Here is a 16,240-nt window from a genome sequence, read left to right as displayed (position 1 = left end):
TTAATAAAGTCGCCGCGTTCATCTCGCCCAAAGCAGGAGTCCAGACTCTTAGCTGGCAGCGTTTGCTTTGATTAAAGACAGGCAGCAGGGCTGGAAGATCAAGGGAAGTTGCTCTCAGGGCTTGTTTACACAGTGAGATGATACGCGCTTACGGGGGTGTGACTTCTGAAGCTCACTAAATCGCTAACTAGTCCACGTAGGCCCTGCAGGTGCACGCTAGTTTCCGTGGTGTGTTTTAAGGTTGTGTTGACTACATTAAAGCACACTAGGGAACCTTTAATGCACCAGCCGGGCCTACACAGATCAGTTAGTGCGTTACACGTTAGCAGGGGCGGCGGGCATCACAGGCCGGGGGAGGCTGAGCTTCCCCAACCAGCACACGAGGCCCCGCCCATGCTCCACCCCCTGGCCCCATCTTCCCTGCTTCTAGTTCCCGCTCTTCCCCCGTGGCCAGGCCAGGGCTGGGGGCAGAGCTGGGGCAGACTGGCCTGCAGTCAGGACTCTGGGCGGCTGGTGCTGGTGCTTGCATCCCCTGGCGATGGGGGCTGCATCACCCTCCTGGCACTCTGTGCTGGGGCGTACCGCCCTCCTGGTGCTCCGGGACTGCGCCACCTGCCCGGCGCTGTGGGGTTAGGGGGGCTGGGTCTGGAATCGCACCACCTGCCCAGGGCTGGGGCCTCGCCGACCACCTGGTGCTCCAGGACTGGGGGTGCTCATTTTGATATTTCGATTTGAAATGACTTTTTGTTTAAAAATGTCTCAGTGTTATAAAAATAATGTGAAACCCCCTTAAAATAGCTCAGAATCAAAACAATTGTTTTCATTATTATTATTATTTGGAACTGTCCCAGAACCCAAAACTCAGTTATTCCCCCAGCTCTATTCCTAGGTCACTTAGGTGCTTCTTGAAAATTCCACCCACTTAATAAAGATCTAGTCAGGGCTTAATTTGTAATGAAAGAGGTGCCGGGGCTCAAGCAATTTTTTTACATCCATAACTGATGCAGCAAGTCCAGAGGTGCCGGGCTCTGAACTGCCGAGCCTAGAGGTGCCGGGCTCCAAACTGCCAGGCCCAGAGGTGCCGGGCTCCGAACTGCCAAGCCCAGAGGTGCCGGGCTCTGAACTTCCAGGCCCAGAGGTGCCGGGCTCTGAACTTCCAGGCCCAGAGGTGCCGGGCTCTGAACTGCCAAGCCCAGAGGCGCCGGGGCTATGGACTGCCAAGCCCAGAGGTGCCGGGCTCCGAACTGCCAGGCCCAGAGGTGCCGGGGCTATGGACTGCCAGGCCCGGAGGTGCCGGGCTCCGAACTGCCAAGCCCAGAGGCGCCGGGGCTATGGACTGCCGAGCCTAGAGGTGCTGGGCTCCGAATTGCCAAGCCCAGAGGTGCTGGGCTATGAACTGCTTGGCCCAGAGGCGCCGGGGCTATGGACTGCCGAGCCTAGAGGTGCCGGGGCTCTGAACTGCCAAGCCCAGAGGTGCCGGGGCTCTGAACTGCCGAGCCTGGAGGTGCCGGGCTCTGAACTGCCAGGCCCAGAGGCGCCGGGGCTATGAACTGCCAGGCCCAGAGATGCCAGGGCTCAGCCCTGGCACAAATTAAGCCCTGGTTTTAGGGTCATTTTTGTCCTGCAGTCAATCTTTCAATTCATTTTTGTCTTCCACCTCACAAAACCAACTCTACTCCATTTTACAGAGCTGAGAGGTCCAGTTTAACAGCAGTAGCTCTCGCTCTTTCTGTCACCCTACGTGTGTGGCCATCCTTTGAGCTTCCTGTGTGGTTTCAGTCAGAACCTTTGAGGAGCTCTGTGGGCTCCAGCCCTAAACCGAACCAGGCATGTGACCAGTCGGAGCTGTTTGCTTTTCCTGTTCTTAAATCTTTTAGAAAAGAAAAGAAAAGAAAAGAAAAGAAAAGAAAAGAAAAGAAAAGAAAAGAAAAGAAAAGAAAAGACAAGACTCTGGGTGAGCTTTGGATGGTGCAGGATGAAGAACGATTCATGGTGATGAATTTCTGATGGATGAGGAAGAACCCAAAACACCTGTCTCAAGGTGAGACCCTAGGGCAGAGGTCCCCAAACTGTGGGGCAAGGCCCCCTAGGGAGGTGGGGAGGAACGTTCCAGGGGGTGGTGGCAGGGCCTAGGCCAGCACCCACAGGGGGCAGGGAGGGAGCAGCACCCACCCCTGCTCCACTCCCGCCTCTGCTCCGGCCCTGCCCCCAGCCACATGCCTGGCCCTGCGTCCAGCCTCAGCCCTTGAACCGCAGCCCGGCCATGCCCTTGGCTCCAGCCCCACCCCTAGCCTCGGCCCTTAGCCACGGCTCTGTTCCCAGCCCCAGGCCTGCCCCCAGATGTGGCCCCAGCCTCAGACCCCTTATCCCTGTCTGTGTCTCCCCCACCCCAGGAGCTGCAGCCCCGCTCGGGGGAGTGGGGCACAGACAGGGGTAAGGGGAGGGTGCAACCCTGGAAAATGTGGGGACCACTGCCCTAAGGACTAATTTCAACCCACTTCACGGTGTTTTTAGTAGCAGTGCAGGAACGTTCTGAAGGGGTGTGGAAATCTTTCTCTGAGGGTATGTCTACACTACAGCTGGACGTGTAAATCCAGTTCAAGTAGACATACCTGAGCTAGCATCAATCAAGCTAGGGCACTAAAAGTAGAAGTTGTAATAACTGTGACCACACATTTAGCCTAATTTATCCACAGCTGTAAAAAGTTTATAAAATGTCACAATAACCTGTAACAACAAATGATGGGTAAAGGTACACAAGAGGAAAAGAAAGCCTAAATTAGTCCAAACAAAAAGGCCTCCTGATATAATTCAAGGCATAGACACAGACTTCCCCTCTACCTAGGGGATGCTTGACCCCCTCCCCAGACCCTGCCCCCACTCTACCCCTTCCCTGAAGACCCCACCCTGCCTGTTTCCGCCCCAGGCCCTGCCCCCACTCCACCCCTTCCCCCAAATCCCAACACTCGCCTCTTCCCATCCAGATCCGTCCCTCCCCCGATCACACCCCATCCCCGCTCCTTCCCCTCGCCCGCAGAGAGAGGGAGCCAGGGGACATGACAACCTTCACCAGCTCTGGCTAAATCCTGAATACCACCTGGGATACAAGACTTTGTCATCCCCTTTTCCCCCTGTGCCCTTTTCCTTCCTTACCTTTTTTCTTTCCTCTCCCCTCCCTCTTCTGTTGCTTTCTGTGTAAGATCCCCCAGCTGGTGTCAATTGGCCGTAGCTTCATTGGGGTCAATGTGGCCAGATCCCCCAGCTGGTGTCAACTGTCCGTAGCTGCGTTGGACTCAATGGGGCCAGATCCAGCTGGTATGAATCAATGAAGCTTCGTTGACTTCAGAAGAGCTATACCAATTTCCACCACCAGGGGACTGGGCCCGTGACGTTGTTTATTGCATGTTTAGAGATGTGTTTCTTATCGCTGAGAGGCGCAGCAGGGCGTGGGGATGGACTCAAGAATAACCCCCCAGTGCCTTGGCTGTTCTCGATCCTGCCTGTAGCTTGCAACTTCCCTGCGACTTATTTCAGGGCAGGAGGTTCAGTTTTGCCCTGTGATTGCTCCCTTTACGTGCTCCCCCACATAGCGTTATGTTCTGAGCCACATTCTAATCCTCTTGCCCTTTCACAGTGCCAGGCCCTGCAGCTCGCTAGCAGGTTGGCCGGCCTCTTGCATCTGAGTCACCTCTGTGGTTTGACAGCTCGAGGTGGGGCTAGCGCTTCCTCTGCAGCCTTGAGCCCGCAGTCAGACAGGGTGAGTCTGTGGAGGGTCGTTGGTTTCTTCTCTTCTCATCATTTTCTGGGCAAGCCTGGAAGATGGAGGATGAAGAAGGTTACACGGTATTAAACTTCCGACGCCAGGAGAAAACCACCACCAGCCCGTCACCCGGGAGGATCCAAGGTATGGACGTTAGAAAGTTTTGCTTCATGAGCATGTCGCAGGGAGAGAATGAGTGAAGAGCACAAGTGCAGAGCACCATTATTCTGATGTGTCAGACAGGCTTTTCTTTGACCCCGTGACCAGACCTTCCCTGTTCCTGTTCAGAAATGGATATTTGCACTTGAAGGTTGAGATTTTCAACGCTGCCTAAGAGATGTGGACACCCAGATGGAATCAAAATCAATGGGATTTGGACATTCAATTCCCATAGGCTCTGTTTTCAAAGGTCTCTACATTTGAGCACCCAGAATCACCTGTCCCTTTTTAAAATCTTATTTTTAGGGCTGGCTGGAAACAGGAATTCCATTTTGTGAAAAATGTAGCTGTCTCGACATTTGTTTTAATTCTGCAGCAGAACAAAAATAAGATCCTTGGATATAGCAGGGACATGAGCCTGGCTCCCCTACATCCCAGGGGAAATGCCATAACCACCCCTGAACCTGAACAAACTTTGCTGGAACTGATACACTTCCATGAGAAGTTTTGATGAATCGGCATTTTCCAACAAAAACAGTTTTGTAGACAAATTCCCGACCAGCTGAACGTGAGCTCCCAGTGTGGGGCTCCAACCGAACGCTAATGTGATTCTTGGAGCCATAAACAGGAGAATATTGAGTAGGAGTAGAGTGGGGTTTTTTACCTCTGTATGTGGCATTGATGTGACTGCTGCTAGAATACTGTGTCCAGTTCCGATATCTACAATTCAAGAAGGATCTTGATAAACTGCAGAGAGTTCAGCGGGCGGGAGCTCAGTGCTTTCTGAAAATCAGGCCCCTTTAAGGTCTCTAAATTTGAGCACCCAGAATCACTTGCCACTTTTGAAAATCTTCACCCATAACTTGAAAAATTGCTGCAGCATTTTCTTCACTTGACTTTAGTAGATTTCATTGAGGCTTAAAAAAAAAAAAAAAAAAAAAAATCAAGCCAAGACTGGCTATCATAGATTTAATCATAGAGTCAGAAGGACCTCAGGAGGTCATCTAGTCCAATCCCCTACTCAAAGCAGGACCAATCCCCAAATAGATTTTTGCCCCAGATCCCTAAACGGCCCCCTCATGGATTGAGCTCACCATCCTGGGTTTAGTAGGCCAATGCTCAAACCATTGAGCTATCCCTCCCCCCTATGCAACTTTACTGTAAATTACCACATGTAGGGATGGATAAGAAAGTTCAGTTTGTATTGCATTATGGATATTATCTAACAATGCCTAATGACATAACATGAGAACAGATTTTAAAAGGCAAAGATAAGGTTGAAGGAGTCTCACCAAACTTTGCGTGTTTTACAGATTCTCCTTTGAGTTCCCAGCGCTGTAAACACATGCTAGGGATTTTGGGAGCTGTTTGCATCATTCTGACAGTAGCCGTGATCATTCTGACTATCCTGGGTAAGTGTCTGGATCCCGTCTGTTTTGTAAATACGCAGGTGGTGAAATTTCTTATGCCTTAGTAATTCAGCTTAGCTATTTTCTATTTATTGACCGGGATTCTCAATTTTTTCCATTGCACAGTCCGCCTGTGAAGATCCATCTACATTGCACACTCTTTTTGGCAGTGTGCAGAGCACATACACCATATGTCCCCCCCAACTTGGGTGTAAATGGCAGTGTAGATGGTGAGGCCCTGCTTACGTGAATAGGGTTAAGATACACTGAACACTGTGGGTACGTACTCAGATATGCACCCTACACAGCTCTCTACTCACCCAAGCAGTGTCTCTCCCAGCTACACTTCTATTTTACAGTGTAGTGTCCCACTGCCAGAGTCTTTCCCCGCCAAAGGGGAAGCTTCAGAAGTGAGGAAAGACTCTGGCAATGGGAAGTCAGCGGTGAAAGGCTCCAGCAGCTCCCTGCATTGGAGCCTTTACCCGTTGCAGGGAAAGACTCCAGCAGTGGGGAAAGTCTCTGGCAATTCCCTGTTACCGAGCCTCACCTCACTGCCTCTCCCGGCCAGAACCTTTCCCTGACACATGTAGCTGTGCACCACAGCGTGGACCAGTGGTGGGCAACCTGCAGCCCACGGGCCATACGCAGCCCATCAGGGTAATCTGCTGGTGGGCCGCGAGACAGTTAGTTTACATTGGCCACGTCTACACTACCCGCCAGATTGGCGGGTAGTAATCAATCTATCGGGGATCGATTTATCACGTCTCATCTAGACGCGATAAATCGATCCCCGAATCGACGCCCGTACTCCACCTCGGCAGGAGGAGTAAATGGAGTCGACGGGGGAGCCGTGGCGATCGACTTGCCACCGTGAGGACGGCCAGATAAGTTGAACTAAGATACTTGGACTTCAGCTACGCAAATAGCTATGTGGCCAGCTTTTACTACCAACAAGTGCTCTCTGGTTCATCATGGGTTACAGTTTGAGAACTGCTGTCCTATACTCAGATACCACAGCATTAGTAACGTCAGGAAGAAAAGGCCCCTGAGCAGGAAATGGACAGGCCCCAGTTCAGGTAAACACATATGTTCGTTTTTAAAATTAAGGATGTGCTTCAGTGGTTTCCTGATTAGGGTCCTTAAAGAGACCATCACCGTTAAATCTAGTCAATTTAAAAACAGAAAAACAAGCTAAAAGTATCACTGCTACTGGGTTCTCTTGACTGTCAGATCATTTACAATTAAAGCTGGTCAAAATCCACTGTGTAGATTTTGATTGGCGCAGGTTGTAATATGTTGGCACAAGGTGTTTTTAATCTGACTCCTTGATACAATGAATGTGCTGGTCAATTCTTGATACTCTCCTGTTGTGTCTCACACAAGAGGCTCTGTGGTTTTCAAAACCCAGGAAAAATGTATAAAACAAAATATGTCTAGTGTGAAAACAGATAGTTTTTATATTTTTGAAATTTTTAATAAAAAAGAAAATTTTCGACCAGCTCTATTTACAATCCCATTTTCCTACATTTTTAAGAGTGTTTTTCCTCCCCTGTGAGGCCCTAGACCACACTTTTCAGAAGTAATTAGTGAATTTGGGCAATGGAGTGGAGCGTCTGCTGATAAATTTTGCAGATGACACCACACTGAGAGGGGTTGAAAGCACTTTGGAGACAGCATCAGAATTCAAAACGACCTTGACAAATTGGAGAATTGGTCTGAAATTGACATGATGAAATTCAGTAAAGACAAGTTTCAGAGTAGCAGCCGTGTTAGTCTGTATCCGCAAAAAGAACAGGAGTACTTGTGGCACCTTAGAGACTTATGCTTATGCTCAAATTTGTTAGTCTCTAAGGTACCACACGTACTCCTGTTCTTTTTAGTAAAGACAAGTGCACATTGCTTTATTTAGGAAGAAAAAATCAAATGCACAGCTACAAACTGGGGAATAAGTATCAAGTCCAGCCCTCTGCAATGAGGCAGGACCAAATACACCTAGACCATCCCTGACAGGTGTTTATCCAACCCAGGGCCGGCTCCAGCATTTCTGCCGCCCCAAGCAAAAAAAAAAAAAAAAAAAGCCGCGATCGGCGGCGGCAGTTCAGCGGCAGGTCCTTCGCTCCTAGAGGGAGTGAGGGACCGGCCGCCCCCGAATTGCCGCAGGTGCCGCCCTTCTCCCTTGGCCACCCCGAGCACCTGCTTGTTAAGCTGGTGCTTGGAGCCGGTCCTGATCCAACCTGTCCTTAAACTCCTCCAGTGATGAGGATTTCACAACCTCTCTTGGAAGCCTGGTCCAGAGTTTAATTTCTCTCACAGTTAGAAAGTTCTTCCTAATATTGAACCCGAATCGCCCTTGCTACAGATTCAGCCCATTACTTCTCCTCCTGCCTTCAGTGGATATGGAGAACAATTGATCACCCTCCCAGGGGTTTTCCTAGACCCCCCGTGAATTTCCCCAACACTCGTCCCCCCCACCCTTACATGCAGTGTTGCCAATTTAGTTGTTGGTTGGAAATTTTAATTGAAATTCAAACATTAATACTCACTTTAAAAGTTACACAGTATATGAGAAAACATTTGTACCTGAGAAAGCACAATGGGTTTGAAAAGTCTGAACAAAGACCAGCTTCCTCACACAGCTGTTATTTATGACAATGTCGGCACATTCGTTTTGGCTATATAGGCCTACCTTATAATTTAAAATGATGATTTGGAAGCAAGGTCTGACTGAGCTCTCCCCTGACAGCTAGTGATGAGCCGGGGAGGGGTGAAGGCTTCAGACCAGATTGTATTTACATGAACACACCTACTCTGCCGAGGTATCCAGCAGACAGAGCTGTGCTGCACAAGCGATCGATTTTGGCTGGTGTTGGGTTACAAATCACTTGAAGTATTAAATGTGGGGTCATGAAATGTTGTTCTCCTGATTGTCTGAGTAAAGGGCAGCAGAACTTTACTTAGCCTGACTGAATGAGGGGGTCTCCCTCAGTGCTTAATTTGTGCTGCGCCCCGGCACCTCCAGGCTCGGCATTTCAGAGCCCTGGAACCTCTGGGCTGGTCACATCAGTTATGATAGTAACAAACTTGCTTGAGCACCAGCACCACTTTCGTTACAAATTAAGCTCTGGTCACTCTCAACTGAACTGCATTCGCTAAGCAGGAGGTTTGGATGCCAGATCCTAGCACAGAGAGAGAGGGTGGGGCACAGGTGTTTTGCTTGGTGCTGTGGGCTCTGCCTAAGAGTCAGGGGCACTATTTGACCTGCCCCTCTCTCCTGTTTAGAGAGAGATGATTAGGCTTCATAGTGAGTTTTTTGGTTTGTTAAGTGACCACTAGAGCTGAAATCACTGATAACCAGGTCCAAGTGCTTAGACCTGCTGCAGGACAGCACTTCTGTGGAAGAGACGGCCCAGCCTGCACTAACACCGAGGTTCCCCCACTGAGAGCTGAAATCACTGAGTACTGGTGGAACCTCGAGGGACCGACTCAGAGGTCACAATGGCAGGTGGCAGCAGAAGATGACAGTGCAGGGCCATTGGAGACGGAGCGGTAGAGTGAACGGCGGCACAACAAACAACAACAGCCAGAGCATTGGATTATGTTTTAGTAACTTTGCTCCAGGATGCTAGATTTGTGACTGGGAAACTTAGATAAATATACATTTCCTAGTAGGCCAAGATTTTGAAATGCATTATTTGCCAAGGTCATTATCTCACTTAGTCGCTATCTCAAGAGGTCATTATCTTGAAGAGTTTATGTACTAAACTTTTTGATTATTATAATTATTTTTTATATAAGAATGGCATATTGGGTCAGACCAATGGTCCATTTATCCCAGTATCCTGTCTTCCGACAGTGACGATTCCATGTGCTGCAGTGGGAATGAACAGAACAGGGAATCATCGAGCGATCCATCCCCTGTTGTCCACTCCCAGCTTCTGGCGAACAGAGACTAGGGACACTCAGAGCATGATGTTGCATCCCTGCCCATCCTGGCTACTAGCCATTGATGGACCCATCCTCCATGAACTTATCTAGTTCTTTTTTGAACCCTGTTATAATTTTGGCTTTCACAACATCCCTGGCAAAAAGTTCCACGGGTGACTGTGCGTTGTGTAGAGAAATATTTGCTGCCTATTCATTTCATTGGGTGACCCCTGCTTCTTGTGTTAAATGTGAAGGGGTAAATAACACTTCCTTATTCATTTTCTCCACAATGGCCAAGATTTTATAAGCCTCTAGCATATCCCCTCTTAGTCGGCTCTTTTCAAAAGCTGAAAAGTCCCAGTCTTTTTAATCTCTCCTCATATGGAATCTGTTCCATGCCCCTAAGCATTTTTGTTGCCCTTCTCTGAACCTTTTCCAATTCCAATATATCTTTTTTGAGATGAGGTGACCAGAACTGCACGCAGTATTCGAGATGTGGGCATGTCATGGATTTATATAGTAAAAGTGGAGGCGCTTGGTTTGCCAGACTGATTAGCTAAGCCAATACTGACAACCTATATGAAAAGGCTGCAAAACACCCTGCCTCTGGACTGCGTCAGCATGCAGAAAGCTTTATAAGCCAGTCACTGGCAAAGCCAATTTTAGAAGAACTTAATGAGGCTGTTAAGAATGCTGGAGACATAACTCAGTTTATGTGAACCAACATGGCTATTGCACCATATTTTCTATTTAAGTGTAAGCAGAGTCAGGATGAGCTCTCCCTGACATCTGGTGGTGAATTATGGCGAGTGTGGAAAAGAACTCCAGGGGCTGATCTTGTTTGCATAGGCACACCCACTCGCCTGGCATGAAACAACAGCAACTGAAAGTGGTTACTTTGGATGGGGTGGGATCCCCAGTTTCTCTGTTATTGGGGCAGGAGGAATAAAGTGTTGTTACCCTGATTATGTGAATCAAGGACAATGAAACTGTTTTATGACAGAGGGTCTCACCATCACCTAAATAGCTCTCGCTAGACAAGGGACATGGGTTCCACAACCCAGTAAATTGAGAGAAGTTGGGGACAAGTATTTGTACCTGGGGTCCCTCCCTCTTTGAGAGCCTGAAACACCAATTGCTCCTCTCTCTCCACTGTTGAATGTCAGAGCTAACTTCGGCCCTGGGGAAACCCCCATAGTCCAAGCTGCTCCCCTAGGACTGCATGGTCTGGACAGGTGTCCTGGCCATTAGCCCTCCTTAGGGGCAGCTGCTGTGCAGCACAAGGGACCTCAGAAAAGCCCTGGGACCTTATACATCAGTGACTCCTAAAGTGCACAACCCAAGCTCCTGTGGCCATAACAGTAACAACAACTCACTTGTCTGCTGCTTGGAAGTTTTCCAGGGCCGCTCCCTGCAGATGGACACTGGCGCAGTCTCATCGGTCCCTGAGAGCAGTGGTGTCTCCCAGAGACACTCCCCCGGCAGAGAATGCAACAGGAGCCTGGAGGACTTGGTGTCTCGCCTGAAGCAGAGTCTGTGTCACTCAGCCCAGAGCCCCTCAGCAGGTAACCGCATCTCGCTGTGGCTCTGAGCCCCTCAGTATGTTCCATGCATCGCACAGGCGGAGTGGGGCCTGTTTGAAGAAGGCAGGCCATGGGCAGACCAGCCTGCTAGCCTCTTTCCTCCTCCCATTCCAGTCCTCGGGGGGGGGCCTGGAGATTTTCTCTCACTCAGTGAGGACAGAGGCCGGGCACTGTGGATGGGGGAGGCAAGAAGGGGATCTTCTCCCATATTTCCTCCAAGGATAACAAATACGTTAAGGGCTGTTATAAAGACAATGGGGATCAGTTGTTCTCCATGGCCACTGAAGGCAGGACGAGAAGTAACAGGCTTCATCTGCAGCAAGGGAGATTCAGGTTAGATATTGGGAAGAACTTTCTAACTCTGAGGGTAATTGAGCTCTGGAACAGGCTTCCAAGGAAGATTGTGGAATCCCGTCATTGGAGGTTTTTAAGATCAGTTTGGACAAACACCTGTCAGGCACGGTTTAGGTTTACTTGGTCCTGCCTCAGCGAAGGGGGCTGGGCTTTATGACCTCTCAAGGTCCCGTCCAGCCCGACATTTCTATGAGTCTGTGAGAAGTGGTGCTGCTGAGAGAGTCTCCTTCCTCCAACCTCAGGCTAGGAGAAGATGAACCTGGGGCATCTTTCCCCATCCCCACCAATGGGAGGGAGGCCGGGGGGGATCAGGAAGGTTGAGCAGAAACATGGATATGGATATTAGCATCTGGGACCAGATCCCAGCAGAGGCCAGGCCATCAGAGAAAGCCCTGGCCAGGGGTAGGAGACACGGCCATATCCGACCTCCCCCATCCAAGTGGGCTCAGAGGAAGGAAATTTCTTTCCAAGCCTCCCCAGTCCTAGCAGTGGCTGGAGGAAGGGCAGACATTGGGTGCTTGAATTCCTAGTCTGGTGGCATCAGGGGAAGGGGGGAAGTGCTGGCTACGGACAGAAAAACAAATACTTTTGTGATCTAACTTGGACAATGTTTGCCGGCCAACTAGCACCAATGGCAGACACGTCTCCATGGGGATTGTGGGGCACAGTGACCTCCAGTGGTCAGTGAGGGCAATTGAGCAGAATTGCTGAGCGAATAATGGATTTTTTGGTTCAGGCGTTGAACCAAAAAAAGGGGCAAAGGGAGGCGGGGGGAGAAAAAATAAACAACAGTTCAGTTCAAACCAAAACTGGATTTTTTTGGAAAATTTTCAATGTATTGGAAAAAATGAAAAACTTCATTTTGGCTTCATTTTGTCAACCTAAAACTTTTTTTTTTTTTTACATTTTTCAGAGGTCTTTCACCCTTTTAAAATGTATTTATTTTTATAATAGCCAGACTGGAAGTTGAAATACTGTTTCAAAAATGAGAGATCAAAATGACACATTTTGATATGGCTGAAATGAACCATTTTGTCTTTTTCCAGGGAAAAAAAACAAAGTTGGGGCCAAAACGATATGTGGAATTCAACCCAATATTGTGAATAGCTTGAGTGCAAAAAAAATGTATTTTTTGGCAAATTTACTATGTGCTGAATTCCCCCCGGGCTCTAGTGAGCAGGTCAGGTTGGTCTAAGATACTAGTTCAATGAACTCCCCAAAGACCGTATTTAGTGATAGTTCAAATTTCATCAGGGTACCCCGTAGCCATCCCCCCAAAGGCACAGTCATGTTGCTACGGCACTGTCAGTAACACACTCCAGTGCTCTCTAAGGCCTTCACTCCCACCTCCAACGGGTACCAGAAAGCACTAGGCATCCAACTTCACCCAACTCTCACACAGAAACCTGAGCAGTGACCTCAGACACTCTCTGGTAACACCAGCAGCACGTCTGCCTGTCACACGGCCCGTGCGTTTGGGAAGCAAGTGGCTCTGTTTTGTCAGGCTGAGGGCGTCATGCTGGTTTTGCTCTGGCCTGCGGGAGAAGCGGAGATCAGGGGCAGCGCGGAGGTAGCTGTGTATGGCTGAGTGTGCCGAGCTAGTTCTGGCTGATGCCTGTGGCTGACAATGCCCGGGTGGTTCTGGGTGACGCTCGAGGGTGCAGCGATAGTGACAGTGGGTGACGCTGAGTGAGGACCCTGGGGCTAGATCCACAAAGGGACTTGGATGATTAACTGCCACTTGAGGAGCCTAAGTCCAACATTTCGATACTGCTGGATAAGAATCCATAAAATAAAATTCAAAGTGAAATTTTGAAAATAAAAAACAATAAAAAAACTTGTTATTCTGGAACTTCTTTTTCTGTGAGAATATGTGTCAAAACTGACACGGTTTTATAAGAACATTTTGTTGAAACAGCTTTTCTACTGGAAAACAGTTTTGAAGAAAATGTTCTGACCAGATCTCCTTGTTAAACATAGAGAAAAGCTCCGGATGGGATCACCGATAGTGCTGATATAAAATTATTCTACTTAACTGCCAGGGGGCAAATTTGTCACGTACACACAGGGTCAGCTATAGGTTGTGTCCGTCTCTCCTTATTCCTCAGCTGGAACGGACAGGAATTTCTACGACAGTGCCTAACCCTCTCTGAGCTGTTGTAAGCACGTTCCCTGGGACCAAGAATCATTACTGCTGTGTCTCGCCACATCTCTCTCCAGACGGCTCCGGCTGCAAATTCTGCCCTATGGACTGGCTGTCACACAGGGGAAAGTGTTACTGGTTTTCCAAAGACAGCAAAAACTGGAAGGAGAGCTGTGATGACTGCTCCGCGAAGAGCTCTCGAAAGCTAGTGATCCAAGACCAGGAGGAGATGGTAAAGTAAAACAGAGGGGGCGAGACTTCTGCTGGAGGGGGTCACTGCTTACATGGTCCCAGATGTGAAGAGGCGAAGGACATTTCTTCCTGAGGATGCTAATGCGGCATAACGGCTGGCGTTGCTCCCACACGCTTTGCTCCCCATCAACAGGGGGATGGGAGAGCCCCAACCCCATCTGTCCCCACTGCCTCTGCTTATTCCTCCTCCTGCCTCATGCTGATGGATGCCCCTTCCCCATCAGCATCCAAGCACGGGAACAGCCGGGCAGGAGGCAGAGAGGTATATTAACCGCTCTGGGTGTGATTTTCAGAAGCTCAAAAGGGAGTTAGGAGCATAAGTCCCTGTCAATGGGGTGACAAGTGACTGTCACTGTTGCTTCTGCTCCTAATTCCCCTAGACACTTGGCACTCCCACCCTGTGTCATCTAGCCCTAGCAGGTTGTACTCACCCTCTGTCTTCACCCCACAGGAGTTCATACAGAACGTCACACATGGTAAATATCATGTCTGGCTCGGGCTCAGTGTTACATCTGCAGAGAAGAACTGGATGTGGGTGGACAGCTCCGTGTTAGACCAAACTCTGTGAGTGTTGCCTGGTGGTTGCTATTTTTTTTTAAGCATATGTCATGGCCCCCTCTGGTTTAGCTATTCATAGGCCTTGAACACATGTAGCCGTGTATCTAAACAACCCAAACAGCAAGATTGCTTCAGCTCCAGGCCCTGCTCTGTGAATGCAGAGACTCTAGCAACTACAACGGTGAATTTTTGTCAGTGACCAGTAAATTCATTGGAAAAAATAATGTATTTTGGGGGGCAATTAAACTATTTGTGAAGTCATCTCAAATTAGCAAATAGTTTTGGCTGCCAATTTTTCCCCACCAAAAAGATAAAATGGTTTGCCTGACTGTTTGAAATGCAGTGTTGAAACTTTTCATTTGGAAATGATGCTTTGTTTCAAAATTTAGCGGTGTATTAAAAAAGATGTAAAAATTCCCAAAACAAAACATAATATATATATGCATTTCATTTAATGTAGGGATGTTTTTTGTCTCGTAATGTTTTTTTTTCCTGTTTAGTTTTTCATTCCAGAAAGAGAAACCTAGGGGAAAAAATCAGTTTTGGTTTGAACCAAACAATTTTTTTCGTCAGTTTAGCGCCAAAACTGAAAAAAAATCAAGTATTTGCTTAGCTCCAGTAGCAGCTTCATAAACCTCTATCTATGGTGTAGCCACTAGATGGGGACAAAGAGCTACCCTGTGCTAGCATGTGTTACACAGAGCTCAGGAAAGAATTCAAACTGCCCATTGGATTAGAACGAAGACCCAACTACTCTAGGTTCCTTTCATTTAATCTAAGCACATTAAGGACAAATTTGTCCCTGATGTAATCAACTCCATTGATTTCAGCAGAGTTACTGAGGGTCTGAATTTGGCTCATTGACTTCCTTTCTCCTGTTTTACAGGTTCCCAGTAACGGGTCCTGCTGACGTGTACAGCTGCGGGGTGATAAAAGGGAATCGGATTCACTCTGAAACCTGCAGTGCTGAATTCAAATGGATTTGCGAGAAGGAAGCCATGCCGCTATAAACAGTGGCATTAGAGACACTCATTCCTGTAACAGACCAGTACACTGCCTTGGGTTTCAGTCTTCGGGCCAGACTTCCAGGAGCGGATGTGCCTGTGGAGACGTACGTGCATCCTCAAACTAGCTATTTGTGTCTTCAACTTGGGTAAATGCATGTGCAAATCAGGCCCAAGGGCAAAGGCACATCTCATGGATGTAAACACTGCATCACTGACTCGGGTCCAGCAAGAACACACCTCTTCCTCCCCCTGTATCCCCTTCCACCATCATTGATTCCCTGGCTCCTTCACGCCCTTCTCTTCACACCCCCCCCCCACCTTCTGTTTTCTGCCTCTCACGCCCAATACTTCAGTTCCCTTGTTCTCCACCTAGCTGAGTGGGAGGGACACTTTCACATCCTTGTTCTCCTGGATCTGGTCTCTCTGCCATCTCCTCTGCTCTCCCGGGTCTTCTCCTGCTTTTCTGACTATTCCTCCTTCAGCATCTCCTTGACAACCTTGGAACTTTTTTAACCCAATGTTCTTCAAATCAGGTGGTTCATGAAAGCTGACAATGGCTCTTGAACAGTTTCCGTTTTAATGAGTTGGCTTTTTCTGACCAAACAAATCAGAACATTGCTAACCACGCCGACGCGGTTCTCGTATTCTTGTGACTTTTGCATCATTTGTGATTTCGAACCACTGCTCTTCATTTCCCTTTTTTAATCAATTGTCATTTTGTGCAGTTTATCATCTTTCATTTTCACAATAAGGATATTTTAATGTTTTTGGCAGCTTAGTCACATGGTGCATTTTTATTTAATTATTTCATATTTTTTAAAAAATTAGTTTACAAAAGGAAAGTGATAAACAACAAATGTTCAAGGGAAAATTTGCTAACAATAATGGTAAAGTTTAAAAAGAAATTTTAAATGAAAAATACTGATGTTGAGAAAAGGGCAATTTGATCAAAAATATTCCCCAAACAAACCAACTTATGTTTTCAAAAATATTGACCAAATAAAACTTGTTAAAAGTATAAAAATTGATATTATTGATCTAAGAAGGGGAGGGGGAGAGACTGCCAAGCCCTTTACACCACAAAGCAGCAA

General features: G+C 48.1%; 1 protein-coding gene across 1 annotated transcript; it reads left to right on the top strand.

The window, feature by feature from the left end:
• Positions 1–3,819: 3,819 nt before the first annotated feature.
• On the top strand, positions 3,820–15,348 carry LOC128848452 (killer cell lectin-like receptor subfamily F member 1). Its single transcript, XM_054048462.1, has 6 exons — positions 3,820–3,904; positions 5,233–5,331; positions 10,647–10,817; positions 13,410–13,564; positions 14,036–14,148; positions 15,029–15,348. The coding sequence occupies exons 1-6, from the start codon at positions 3,820–3,822 to the stop codon at positions 15,150–15,152; spliced, it is 747 nt and encodes a 248-aa protein (XP_053904437.1). The 3' UTR covers positions 15,153–15,348.
• Positions 15,349–16,240: the final 892 nt, after the last annotated feature.

The sequence above is a fragment of the Malaclemys terrapin genome, chromosome 13, assembly GCF_027887155.1.
Source record: "Malaclemys terrapin pileata isolate rMalTer1 chromosome 13, rMalTer1.hap1, whole genome shotgun sequence".
NCBI classification, from domain to species: domain Eukaryota; kingdom Metazoa; phylum Chordata; order Testudines; family Emydidae; genus Malaclemys; species Malaclemys terrapin.
The sequence above is the reverse complement of the archived record's forward strand: the minus strand, read 5'-3'. Positions and strand labels throughout refer to the sequence as shown.

What these genes read in the sequence shown, in the direction of transcription:
- LOC128848452 (XM_054048462.1), top strand. Translation starts at nt 3,820, where the DNA reads ATGGAGGATGAAGAAGGTTACACGGTATTAAACTTCCGACGCCAGGAG. An exon ending in AGCCCAGAGCCCCTCAGCAG is followed by an intron (nt 10,818 to 13,409) that starts GTAACCGCATCT and finishes ATCTCTCTCCAG; the next exon opens with ACGGCTCCGGCTGCAAATTC. An exon ending in TCCGTGTTAGACCAAACTCT is followed by an intron (nt 14,149 to 15,028) that starts GTGAGTGTTGCC and finishes CCTGTTTTACAG; the next exon opens with GTTCCCAGTAACGGGTCCTG.